The sequence below is a fragment of the Sturnus vulgaris genome, chromosome 14 (assembly GCF_052056855.1).
Source record: "Sturnus vulgaris isolate bStuVul1 chromosome 14, bStuVul1.hap1, whole genome shotgun sequence".
NCBI lineage: Eukaryota > Metazoa > Chordata > Aves > Passeriformes > Sturnidae > Sturnus > Sturnus vulgaris.
Window position 1 is genome coordinate 3,982,294 of NC_142256.1, and position 13,082 is coordinate 3,995,375.

The 13,082-nt window shown below is 53.5% G+C and overlaps 1 protein-coding gene across 4 annotated transcripts; it reads right to left on the reverse strand.

The window, feature by feature from the left end:
- Positions 1-105: 105 nt before the first annotated feature.
- VAMP7 (vesicle associated membrane protein 7) lies at positions 106-13,063 on the reverse strand. 4 transcript variants are annotated; one of them, XM_088173027.1, is made up of 9 exons: positions 11,830-12,132; positions 11,022-11,098; positions 8,433-8,588; positions 6,904-6,961; positions 5,341-5,478; positions 4,264-4,354; positions 3,943-4,010; positions 2,542-2,634; positions 106-1,708 (listed from the first exon to the last, which is right to left on the reverse strand). In XM_088173027.1, the coding sequence occupies exons 1-9, from the start codon at positions 11,977-11,979 to the stop codon at positions 1,640-1,642; spliced, it is 900 nt and encodes a 299-aa protein (XP_088029153.1). In that variant the 5' UTR covers positions 11,980-12,132; the 3' UTR covers positions 106-1,639. The 4 variants fall into 4 exon arrangements, with proteins under 4 accessions (XP_088029153.1, XP_088029155.1, XP_014748363.1 ...); XM_088173029.1 differs by lacking the exons at positions 11,022-11,098; positions 11,830-12,132 and adding an exon at positions 13,017-13,063; XM_014892877.2 differs by lacking the exons at positions 11,022-11,098; positions 11,830-12,132 and adding an exon at positions 13,017-13,048 and having other exon boundaries at positions 8,433-8,591.
- Positions 13,064-13,082: the final 19 nt, after the last annotated feature.

Genomic DNA, 13,082 nt, shown 5'->3' on the forward strand with positions numbered 1-13,082 from the left:
CCAAGAGGAAATCCAACTCCCTCATCCCAAAGCATCCCTGCTTCCAGAACCTTCCTCTGCACCAGCACTGAGCACTCCCAAGGTAAGCTTTCCACCAAACTCTGCTTTCTGTACAGGAATTTTATTGAAATCAAGGTCATGGGATTTTTTTTACACTAATGCCTCAGTGCATCCTCGAGAAGGAAAGGAAGGATTTTCTTTAAAAATTATTTGTACATAAGACAAGAAATCATCCAAATGAACATGGTAACAGCACTAGAACATGCATGGCTGCACCTGGGGCTGCAGGAGCTGCAGGGAGGGGGCTCCAAGCTTTACATTCACAACAGAAACAGAAGCAGGTGCCAGCGGCCACTGGCACTTTGTGGGTATCCATCACCCTTGGTGAAACTTCAGCCCAGCAGAAGACAAATCCAAAGGAGCTGCTGGTTACAGGAGACTCCAGTTCTCGACCTGGAGGAAGCTCCGTGCTTGGTGCCACACTGAAGGGCAGCAGAGCCACGTCCCCACCCTGCCAGTGCCACCAGCACCTCGTGCTCCAGCTCAGGCACCAAAAGAAGCCTCCCCTTCCAGCCCTCGACTTCCAAAAGCAGATTCCTTCCCCTCCCCGAAGGGTGTTTCCACTTTTTCCCTGGGAAAGGAGCCCATCAGCTCCAGCTCCAGTGTCCCCAGCAGCTCCAGCTCCACAGCCAGGCCTGCCTTGGGATGGAGATGTGCAGCTGGCACAGAAACAGCAACCCTGAGCCTGCATTTGGTTACCAGCCTTGGGTTTGGTCTGAAATCCTCCCCGAGGAGAACGTTCATCCTCGGGCAGAGCCTTGGAGAAGTCACCAGCCACCAACTCCAACCCTCCTGTGCCCTCAGTTCCAGTGCACACCTCCCAGGAGAAGCACAAGCAGCAGCTCCCTGGCACCTCAGCAAGCCACACTGGCCCCAAATTCACCGTAGCCTGTGGCAGAATTAGAAATTCTATTCATTGCAGTCCACCCTCTGAAGGAGAGCAGGAGAAATCATCTGTGAGAAAGCAGATCCTGAACCGTGTGCTGTGTCCCCTGTGCCACCAGCCCGGGGGAGGTGAGGAAGAAGTGAGGATGAGGAGGCAGCCATTGGACACGCTGAGGTGACCCCACACCTCCTCCTGCCTGCAGCAGCACCTCCACCTGTGAGTGCACAAAGCCCAGCCCCCCCTTTGTCACCAGGGTGACACCTGCAGCACTGGCAGCCACCAGATGTGGCCAGATGTGCAGGAGAGGCTCTCTGGGAACCCAAACCCCATTCATTTGGCTCTGCCCACCCCAAACCTCCTCTGTGGGACAGCTCCAGCCCAGGTGGAGCTGCAGCCACTCCTGTCCCCACCCAGGGGAAGCCACAGGGACACGGGGCCAGCATGCACAGAGCCCTCTGCAGGGGTGGCATTGGGACAGCAAAAGGAACACCAAAATCCTCTCAAGTAATGAACCCAGCCCACTCTTGAGGGGAGGAGCAGCAACCAGCTGGGTCTGTCCGGGTGATAAGGCAGAAAGTCTGAAGTCCTGGAGGGCTGGGAGGGTGGAGGTGGCAGTGGTGACAGGCAGGAGTCACTCTGGAGGTTCCTTCTTCACACTCTGCCTCATCTCCTGGGGAGCAGCTCCAGCTGCAGCTACTTCTGCACACAGCTGGGCCAGGCCAGCCCCCCACATATGGCTGACAGGATGATGTACAGGATCACCTGGGCAGGGAAAATGGCAATATCACAGCGATTAGGGACTGCCAGCACTCACTGACTGCCACAGCAGCCACCTGGAAACCCCAGAAGAGCCTGTGTGACACCCTCCCATCCCTCCCTGCAGCTGGGAACTGTCCCCAGGGAGTGACAAAGTGCTTCCCACCCTGCCCCTGTTCCATCCACAGTGCCTACAGCTGGACGGGAACTGTCCCCCCCCAAAAAAGCCACTTCAGAGTCACAGAATGAGATGCCACCAGGACTGAGGGCTAAAAAGCCACCCCAGCTGCTGCTGGGGCAAGCAGGGGCAGCTCCTGGTGCTCCCAACTCCTCTCAGAGGGTCACAAAGGTTGGAAAAAAACCTCCACAATCACCGAGTCCAACCTTTGATTAAATCCCTCCACATCCTCTCGTTTTCTGAACCCCTCCATGGTGACCCCAGCACTGCCCTGGGCTCCATCTCTCTGTCAGGGAAGGAATTTTTCCAAATATCCAACCTGAATCCCCCCTGATTGCCTGGGAGAAGAGGCCAAGCCCCTGCTCAGCACAACCTCCTTGCAGGGCCTTGTAGAGCCAGAAGGTGCCCCCTGAGCCTCCTCCTCTCCAGGCTGAGCTCCCCCAGCTCTGATTGCCCAGGTCCTTCATCCTCCTCACACAAGGACACTCAGTGCCCTGGTTCTGCCCTGCCAGGCAGGGCTGGGCACACACAGAGCCCAGGGCACAGAACAGGGCACACACAGAGCCCAGGACACAGAGCCCAGGGCACACACAGAGCCCAGGACAGTGCCAGGGGTTTGGTGTTCCCAGCCTGGCACAGCAGCTCCAGGCTCCACACTCACAATGGACACGATGATGATGACGATGGTGAGCTTGAGGTTCTTCATACACATGGCTCGGGCAAGGTTCCTGCTGGTGGTTTTGAAAGTGACTGACTGCAAGAGAAAACAAGGGAAATCCCAGGATGGATGGGTTGGAAGGGACCTAAATCCCATCCAGTGCCAGCCCTGCCATGGCAGGGACACCTCCCACTGTCCCAGGCTGCTCCAATCCCCATGTCCAACCTGGCCTTGGGCACTGCCAGGGATCCACAGCTGCTCTGGGTAACCTGCTATGGAAATATTTGGGATGTGGTTGTCCCATCCCAAATATCCTCTCTGTACATCTCAACAGGATTTGGGCACCAAATGACCCCAAACAGCCCAGGCTGTCTCAGTGCATCCCTTCCCACCCAGCCCTGCCCCAGAAGCAGCCATCCCATGGGGCAGTGCCAGCTTTTCCTACAAACCACCCTCCCCGAGGCTGCAGCAGGCAGGAACCACATCCCTGGGAGCTGCAGCTCTGCCTCAGAGCCCATTCCCAAGGTGGGGAACAGCCCTGGATCTCCCTCCTGTGCTGTGGGACATCCCCCTGAAGGATATTCCACCCCTTCACTCCCTGTGCTTCCCACGGGGACAGCTCCTCCATCAGCCCAGCTGCTGCAGGAATTCCAGTCCCTTTCCCTAAAGCTCCACCTGAGCTTTCAGCCCTGCCACCCCCTGAGGATGGGGGGAGGTTTGGACACCTGGGAGCTCCAGGCATCTCTGCTGCCCCTCCAAAGCAGCTCATGGATGTTGGGATCCCACACAGGAGCTCCTGGCACTGTCCCTGGATGCCACAGGAGCTGGGCACCAAGCCATGGTGCTGAGCCAGGGCCAGGCATTCCCAAAGGAATAGACAAAAAGCTTCCAGAGTGCACAGCACTTTGCTAGATAACCCTGCTTTAGAATTATATTAATTTGGGGTTTTTCCAGTCTTCACTTCCTCAGAAACACTCCGAGAAGCTCCAGAGTCTTTAAAGATTATTTAGGTGCAACAACTCAGCTTTTGAAATTTTACATCAGCCACACAGTTCCTGCTGCTATCAGAACAACTCCACACAGATGCACATTTTGCAGTTTATTTGCATCCAGCTGCCTCCAGCCCAGGCTGCCAGGGCAGAGTAAATTGTGATTTTATCTCTCCTATCACTGCAGATAACCAGAGGGGTTTTTTTTGCCCCCGTGATGAGGACAGGGATGTGTCACCCTGGGCTGGCTGTGGCACAGGGAGCAACTGGACCTTCCCCAAACTGGGAGGCAGCTGGGGAGGATTCCCTGCAGGTCTCCACGCTCCTGTGTCCCTTTCAGTGTCCCCAGGAGCTGTCCCCACCTCCCTGCTGCACAAACACAACTTCCCCACTGCCAGGATTCCCCCAGGCTCACCGAATCCACGAGATTCTCTGTTTTATCAATCAGCAGCTCCAGCTTCTCTCCTCTTTGTGCCACAAGGTCTGGAGAAAAGACACAAAAATCCAGCTCTGAAGGTGAAATCCCAAAAAGCAAAAAGCTGCTCCCAACATCCAAGCCCAAGCCAGGAGCTCGTGGCTGCAGCCTCCAGCTTTCCTGGGATAACCACGGGTTGGGAACAGCCCCACATCACACAGGCTGCACTTTGGGACTGAATTTTGGGTCAATTCCAGATCTCAGCCTCTGTTTTGGATGCCAGACTTGTCAAACCCAAACCCAAGCCAAGGGAAGCTGTACCTATGTTCCGGACCATGATCCCTTTGAGTTCATCGATCTGGGCCTGTGTCTCTGCCACCTGGTCTGGGCCCTTGCTCTCTGAGTGGTATTTCTGCAACAGAACAGGGAAAACAGGAGCTTCAAAAACCCGGGAGAGAGGGAAAACAGGAGCCTCAAAAAACAGGCATGAGGGAGAAGAGGAGCCTCAAAAAACAGGATCCAGGGAAAACAGGAGCCTCAAAAACCAGGACTCAGGGAAAAACAGGAGCCTCAAAAGCCTGGAGTCAGGGAATACAGGAGCCTCAAAAAAACAGGATCCAGGGAAATCAGGAGCCTCAGGATCCAGGGAAAACAGGCAATTTGTGACTACTTTAAGCTATGGCTGAATTCTTGCTTCTCTAAATCTCACAGCCCTGAGGCTGATGTGTAATAAATCTGAGACACCTTGTCTTCAATCCAAGGGACATCTCCACAAAGCCCACCCCAGGAGGATTCCTGCTGGAACCTTGGAAACTGAGAATTTGGGATTTTCTGTGTTGACAGGCACTGATTCCCAGGAAAACATTGCTTTTGACTTGAGGCTGTGAAGGAGGCTCCCAAAATTGAATGACAGAACTGGGATTGTGGGTGTGTAGTTTGAGTAAAAGTGTGTAATACCACAGGGTGAAAAATTTAGAATTTAAGGTCTTAGGGTATAGCAATATACAGAAAGCAAGATGGAAGTTTTAGGGCAGAGGTTTCTTTTTTTTTTTTCACCTTCCTCTTCATGGGTCTGGATGATATTTTGTATGATTGGATAAAAAAAACTCACATTGTGGGTGACAAGTGGTTGGTTACTGGGTTAAAAGTAAAAATAATTTAGGTGGCATTTCTTAATTGGACAGATTGGAGAGAGAGAGAGAGATAAATCTCCATTTTTACTTTGTTAGCTTGAAATGCTGTAAAATTCACTGTAACACAGATAAAAATCTGAGTCCAAACAAGAGATTTCATTGGATCCCGATCCTGACAAAGGCAAAAAAAACAAAACCAAAGGAACAAAAATGCACCAGGTTGTTGTGGGGAGAGCTGGGCTGGCAGGGAAGGGCTGGGGCTCACCAGCTGGGCAGCCAGCACAGAGGAGAACTCGCTGTTCATGGCGTAGGGCAGCGCTGTCTGAGCCCGAGAGCCGTACGTGGTCTGGAAACGCTTCCTGATCTCGGCCAGGAACGTGAACGCTCGGGAGCGCTCAAAGTCCTGAGGGCAGACACACAGCGTGAACAACGGCAACAGCAACAGCAGGAACAACAACAGGAACAACAGCAGGAACAACAGCAGGAACAGCAACAGCAACAGGAACAACAGCAGGAACAGCAACAGCAACAGGAACAACAGCAGGAACAGGAACAGCAACAGGAACAGGAACAGCAATAACAGGAATAGCAGGAACGTGAACAACAACAACAGGAACAACAGGAATAGCAACAGGAACAACAACAGCAACAGCAGGAACAACAACAGCAACAGCAGGAACAGCACCACCACCCTGCCAGGCTGGGGGGCTGTCTGAGGTTGCAATGCAGGATGTGACCAAAAGTTTGGATTCTGTCACCAGGGCAGTGATCCTGATCTCTGTGGGGATCTCTGCTGTTCATGTTCCAGCTGTTCACCCAGCTGTGGCAGTGTTCTTTATCTTGCCCACAGCCCATCCTCCCTCCAGGAGATCTCTCCTGTTCATGGCCATGCAGTCCCAGGGCAGGGCTGATCAAATTCCATCATCCCATTGGGAGATGCTCCAGCCAGGGCAGGAGCCGAGCATTTCCTACCCAGATCAAAGGGGAGATTTGGAACAGCAGAGCAGCCTTTTCCCACTGGATCCCAGAGGAAAACCAGAGCCTTGCACATCATCCCTGCAGCTTTGGAGGAAAAGTGCACCTTGTGCAGGAGCCCTGCTCCAGCAGAACCACATCTGTCACTGCAGGAGGATGCAGCCACCATGGAATGGGACTGCACCAACCCTGACTGACTGACGGGGGCACCTTGGATTCTCCCTCTGCCCCTGCTCTGGGTTTGTTCTCTGCAATACTGCATTGCTATTGGCATTTTCCTGGCAAAGAACTGTTATTCCTGTTCCCATAGCTTTGCCTGAGAGCCCCTTAATTTCAAGATGATAATAATTTGGAGGGAGGGGGTTTGCATTCTCCATTTTAAAAAGAGGTTCCTGCCTTTCCTAACAAACATCTGTCTTTCAAACCAAGACAGGGGCTGCAGCTCCCAGCTCTGCCTGGGACACTCCTGCACTGAGGGGAGCAGTTCCTTCAGCACTTCCAGAATTTGGGAGCAGCAGGAAATGCCACTGGCACCTGGAATGGTCTCTGCAGCACCAACCCACTGCTCTCACTGAGACACAAACTGGGCAAAGCCAACAGCTTCACCCCAAAACTCACAACCCACACATCCTCCCGTGGCAGGGGCTGGGATGGGATGGTTTGGAAGGTCACTCCCAACCCAAACCATCCCAAACTCCAATCTGAGCTCCAGGCTGAGCTCAGAGCTGTAACTGAAGTTACTGAAGCTCCAGGGGGAGAAAAGGCAACTCAGGGCAGCCCTCATTAATAAATACTACGTGGAAGCCCAAATTCCCAGATTTCCCTGGGCTGTAGGTGTGTCCCCAGTACTCACATCATCTGTGATGCACAGGTAGATGATCCTGTCCTGGCAGATGTAATGGAACAGGTAACTGCAGGGATTGAAAGGAAGAAACAAAACATCATTGGGAGCTGCCACTTTTCCAGAATTTCATTTTTTCCAGAAGCCACCGCTGCCTTTGGGGGCTGGCAAGAGAAAATGCCAGTTATTCTAGGGAGCTGGCACAGGTAAGTATGTCCCAGGGAAATCTCCAGGGAAGTGAGGCTGGGGCACAGCTCTCTGCTCCCATAAAAAAAATTCAAAAATCCTTGCACATCCACAACTCTCCTGGAAGGAGTGAGGTGAAACTTGTCTGGCACCACCCTCAGAGAGTCCAAGAAGGATCCCAGCAGCAGAGAGAGAGAAACCCAAGAATTCCTCATTTTCCTTGGAGATTTATGCAGGAGACACAGAAGTTCTTCAAAAACAAAAATAACTCATTAAAAGAATTTCAGGAGTTCAAAATTTAAAGAAACTCAAGTATTTCCTGTTTCAGAATGGGAGAAACAATCTTGGACAGAATCCAGGGAGTTTAGGTTGGGAGGCACAGGATCCCTGGGAGGAACTGGACAGGAGGAACAATTCCAAGTGCTCATGGAGCTTCAGAGCTCCCACATCCTGCCCAGCTACCTCCAAAAATGCACCACAGCACCCCTCAAACTTTTCAGGTGGTTGAGCAGCACTCAAGAAATTCCTTTCACTTAAAGGATTAACTTAAAATATCAAAATTTATCCTTAAAATTCCAGCAGGAGGGAAGAGCTGCAGCACCCGAGGTGTGTCAGACTTCAGAGCAGGCACTGGAGGATTTGGGAAGCCCAGCCCAGTTCTCATCTCCTGCATCCTCAGAACAGCTCTGACACAACAGCCTGGGCACCAGAGAGGACCCAGCCATGCTGCCAATTCCCAAAAAAGAGCTGGAATGGGCTCCAACACCTCTAAATTTGGGATTCCCATGGTTGTTTTAGTTTGTTCCCACTGCACTTCCCACGTGCAGGTGATGAAGCTTCAGCTCCCTGCTCTACCAACACTGACCAAGGGCTTTTCAGAGGGCTGGAAAAATCCTGGGAAAAAGCTCTGTGTGTCCTGCAGACTGCATTTGGGGCAGCCCAGGATGACTCCACGTGAGCACAGCTTGTCTCAAAGCCCCACAGGCAGCCCAAGAAGGGTGACAGTTTTACCTAAAAAGGTTCAAGCCCCAAAAAAAACCCAGGGGAAGCTTCCAGAAGCCAAACTCCAAAGATTCCACAGTTGGAAGGAACCCTCCAGCTCACTTTGGAATTGTATAAAAATGGAAAACCTGATTTTGTGTCAGCTGCCTTGTGCTGCTGCTGGAGCTGAACTCAAATCCTGGGTGTGCTGCAAAGTTCTGGGGGACAGCAGGAGCTGCTGAGCTCCATCAAACAGGAATTTGGATGGGAAAAAAATACAGAATCACAAAAAAAACCCCCTAAAACTCCCAGCTCCTTCCTGTCCTCATGCATGCCCACAATTCCCCCCAGAGCCCAGGAGAGGGGTTACTCACCTGCCATGGGAATAGGTGAGTTTGTTGTTCTCAGATGGGATTTTGGCCAGGATCTGCTCAGTCACCTCCAGGAAGTTCCCTCCACACCAGGCATGCTTGGCCAGGATGGTGGTGCCCCTCGCCACCACAGCAAACAGGATGGCCATGGCTGCTCCCCTGCTTGGGGACACAACAGGGGGGACATCAGCAGCTGGCACAGGGACCAGGACACAGCCAGGACACCACACCACAAAGTTCTCTCACTTCCCCTTCGAGGTTCTGCCCCCAGCAACACAAAACCCAACATTAAAAAAGGGCTTTTGTCACCCCTGTGCCCTGTGAGGGTGGCAAAGCTGAGCCCAGGGCAGCTGTGGCTGTCCCTGAATCCCTGGAAGTGTCCAAGGTGAGGCTTGGAGCCACCTGGGACAGCAGAAGGTGACAGGAGCTGGGACTGGATGAGCTTTAAGCTCCCTTCCAACCCAAACCCCTGTGGGATTCCCCAAGTCTCCAGGGCTGGAAAACCATCCCTGCTGCCACAGAAAGGGACACTCTCAATCAGCTCAAGTATCAGCACATTAATGTGGGGCCTGAGCCAGATCTGGCACATGGCAGAGCCCAGCTGGGACAGCTGCCCTGCTCATCCTGCCATCCCTAAGCCTCTTTTCTGCTTAGGAAGGGCTTAGGAGCCTGCAAAACCCCAAAATCTCATTTTTCACTTTGCATTTAGGCCCTGCTTATTACCTGCTCTGTTCTGTGCCTAGGCAGATGTGGCAAGATCCCAGACCTATCCCAAATCCCCCAGGAGAACTCTCTGGGAGCAGCCACAGAGCAGGAGTGGGTGCTGAGCTGCTGGATCCAGCTTTTCCATCCCCCTGGTGATATTTAGGGATCGCTCCTGGATTAACAAGGCTGTGAAAGGAGATCCAAGCACCACCCCAGCAGGGCTCTCCTGGCCAGGCTGAGCTCCACAGATCCAGGCCTGGCCAGCACTGGCCACATCTCCAAACCTCCCACAGGTCTGAGCCCAGCATGGGAGGGAGGAAGGATAAAGTCATGGATTTATTCACAGGACAGACTCCACACAACCACCTGGGAGCAGTGCCAAGGGGACAGAACCGTGGAATGGTTGGGGTTGGAAGGGACATCAAGACCATCCCCGTGGCAGGGACACTTCCCACTGTCCCAGGCTGCTCCAAACCCCATCCAAGATGGCCTTGGACACTTCCAGGGATCCAGGGGCAGCCACAGCTGCTCTGCCCTTCCCTCTGCTGTGAGCAGCATTCAATGTGACTTAGACAAGGCTGAATTTTCTTTCATGCTCAGAAATTTGTTGGGTCTGGTTTGGCTGCTCTTCCAATGGAGCTGCTGGCTCCTGCAGGAAGCTTCCAAGGAATTGCTTATTCCTTTAAGTTTCAGCTCTGAGTAATCTCCACTTTGGCTCATTTTCAGGTTGAAATGCTCCTGTCTTAAATGCACTGTGAGCTCACTAAGCCCAGGGAACTCACTGCACCCTCCTGTCCCTCCAGAGCCAATGGGCACAAAGGCTGTGGCCAGCCCAGGGCTGCCCCAGGCCTGTGGAGCAACAGCTGGGCTCAGCCTGGAATCACAGCCACCCCTAAACCTGGAATCACAGCCACCCCTAAACCTGGAACCACAGCCACCCCTAAACCTGGAACCACAGCCACCCCTAAACCTGGAACCACAGCCACCCTAAACCTGGAACCACAGCCACCCCTGAACCTGGAATCACAGCCACCCCTAAACCTGGAACCACAGCCACCCTAAACCTGGAACCACAGCCACCCCTGAACCTGGAATCACAGCCACCCCTAAACCTGGAACCACAGCCACCCCTAAACCTGGAACCACAGCCACCCTAAACCTGGAACCACAGCCACCCCTAAACCTGGAATCACAGCCACCCCTAAACCTGGAATCACAGCCACCCCTGAAGCTGGAATCACAGCCATCCTCTGGAGCAATCAGGGGAGTGTCCAGCACCAGGAATCCACTGTCTGCTCCTGCAGCCACCCAGGAGCCAGAGAAAGGAGCAGCAAACACATCCCTGTCCTGCAGGAATTCAGGGCACAGAGCCCACAGACACCTCAGTCCCCTGAGCAGAACAAATGCAGCCCCAAAGTGAGGAGTGTGAAGTGGTTTAGACAATTCCTGCACATTTCTCTCCATTTAACATCGGGTACTGGTGGAACTCCCAGCCCTGAGGTGACACCAGGCCAGCAGCAGTGTGCTCAATTCCATTCCCTGAGCTCATGGCTCTCACCTGCCAGGATTCACAGTCCTCATCTCCCCAAATCCAGCCCAAAACTCCCTGAGTTCACAGCCCTGACTCCCCAGATCCCTGGCCCTTGCAGTACTCAGGGTACAGGAGCCTGTGCTCAGCCCCAGCTTTGAGCAGAAGGGGTTAAATGAAATAAAAGAGATTAACAAGGAACATTTTCCTCCCTGAGCAGCCCCGTACCAGCTACTCCTGGTAGTAACACAAATCTGTTAAACTGCTCCACAACGTCCTCCCTCAGCCCTTACAGGAATGAAATCCCTTTAAATCAACCCTTCCTGCAGAGCTTTCTTCTAAACTAAACCTAAACTTACAATATCTCACAGCTGGATGCAGCCACGATCAAACCTTCCAGAAAGACACTGCAGGATGCACGAGCTGCTGGAGGATGCTACAAACACAGCAGGGTTTGGGTTAGAGGGACCTCAAAGCTCACCCAGTGCCACCCCTGCCATGGCAGGGACACCTCCCACTGTCCCAGGCTGCTCCCAGTCCTGTCCAACCTGGCCTTGGACATTTCCAGGAGCATCCACAGCTTCTCTGGGCCCCCTGTGCCAGGGCCTGCCCATCCTCACAGGGAGGAATTCCTTCCCAATACCAGGGCATGGAAAAAAGGCACAGAAAAAGCTTCTTCAGGAAAATCAAAAACACAGGCTCAGCATGATGTTTCAAAGGATGATTTCCTGGCCCAGAAGATTCCCAGCTCAGTGCCAGTGAGCCATGGAAATGCCTGCACTTCCAGAAATCCTCTTACAGAAAGCAAAGGGCACCACGCTGCTTTTTAAGCACAGAACAAGGGGAGGTGTTGCAACTCAGCCAGTTGCAAAGTGCTGCAATAAAGAGATCGTTTGAGGAGGGTGAGCTCAGCAGAAAGCAGCCCTGGCTTCCCTTTAACCTCTGCTGGGCAGCTGGAAAAATCTTTATTTCATTACAGAATATTCCACGCTGAAGCCCTGGGGCTCTCCTGTTCATTTTGAGCCTGAGAATTGTGACATTTGTGCTCCAACTTATCCCAAGGTCAGTTTCCCTTCTGCACACAATTTACTCCAGGTTCTCCCACTGCATCACTAGGGAAACAAATCAACAAAGAAATTAATTCCCGTGCTCCTCCAGCCCCATCACCTTTCCTGGAAGCAGCACTGCAGGGTTTGGAGAGGGGTAAGGACACACGACAGGATCATGACTGAGTAAGGGAACACGAGCATCCCAAAGCACAGAATCAGGGAATTGTTCGGGTTGGAAAAGCCCCACAAGACCACCGAGTTCAACCATTCCCCAGCACTGCCAAGGCCACCCCAACCCGTGTCCCCAAGTGCCACATCCACAGGGCTTTTAAATCCCTCCAGGAATGGGCACTCCATGGGCTGGACACTCCTGTCCAGGTCAGAATGTTCCCAATCTCCCCCCAACCTCCCTGGCACAGCCACATCCTTCCCTGGGAGCAGAGCCTGACCCCCTCCAGCCTCCCCACACCCCCTACCCTAATTAGTTAATTAACCAATTAAGCCATGCAGTGCTACGTTTGTGACACCATCCACTGCCACACACACCAGTAACACCTCAATAACACGGCAGCAATACATGGGTAACACCCCAGTAACACAGCACTAACACACTAATAATACCCCAGTAACACCCCCGGGGACACACTAAAAACATCCCAGTAATGTGGCAATAACACCCCCAGTAACAGACCAGTAAGACTCCAGTAACATCCCAATAACACGCCACTAACACCCCCAGTAACACACCAGGAACACAGCGATATAACACTCCAGTAACATGGAAATAACACCCCAGTAACACATCAATAACATCCCAGTAACACCCCAGTAACATGGCAATAACAGCCCAGTAACACAGTGATATAACGCACCAGTAACAGCCCAGTAACACAGCAATAGCAGCTCAGTAAAACAGCAACAACACACCAGTAACAGCCCAGTAACACAAAAATAACAGGCCAATAACACAGCGATATAACCCCAGTAGCATCCCAGTAACACACGAACAACACCCCAGTAACACGCCGCTAACAGCCCAGTAAAGGGCCAGCAGCACTCCCGTAACACGGCAACATCACCCCGGTACCCCCGCTGCCTGTCCCGGTCCCCATTCCCGGTATCCCCGGTCACCCCGAGCCTGTCCCCGTTCCCGAGCGCGGCCTCCTCCCGCCGGCAGCGCCCTTGGCCGGCGGGGCTGGGGCCGTGCCCGGGGCTGTGCCCGGCCGGATCCCCACACCCGAACCCCCCCGGCCCGGCCCTCCCGAACCCCCCCCGAGCCCCCCGGGCCGAGCCCCCCGCGCTCACCGGCGCTCCGGGCCCCGCCGGCCCCGCTCGGCCCCGCCCGGCCCGGCCCGGCCCCGACGCGTTTCC

Coding starts and splice junctions, on each gene's coding strand:
- VAMP7 (XM_088173027.1), bottom strand. CDS start 11,979: ATGGTTGAACTCGGTGGTCTTGTGGGGCTTTTCCAACCCGAACAATTC. Junction 4,011..4,263: donor GATCATGGTCCGGAACATAG/GTACAGCTTCCC, acceptor TCTTTTCTCCAG/ACCTTGTGGCACAAAGAGGA. Junction 2,635..3,942: donor CAGAGAATCTCGTGGATTCG/GTGAGCCTGGGG, acceptor TTTCTCTTGCAG/TCAGTCACTTTCAAAACCAC.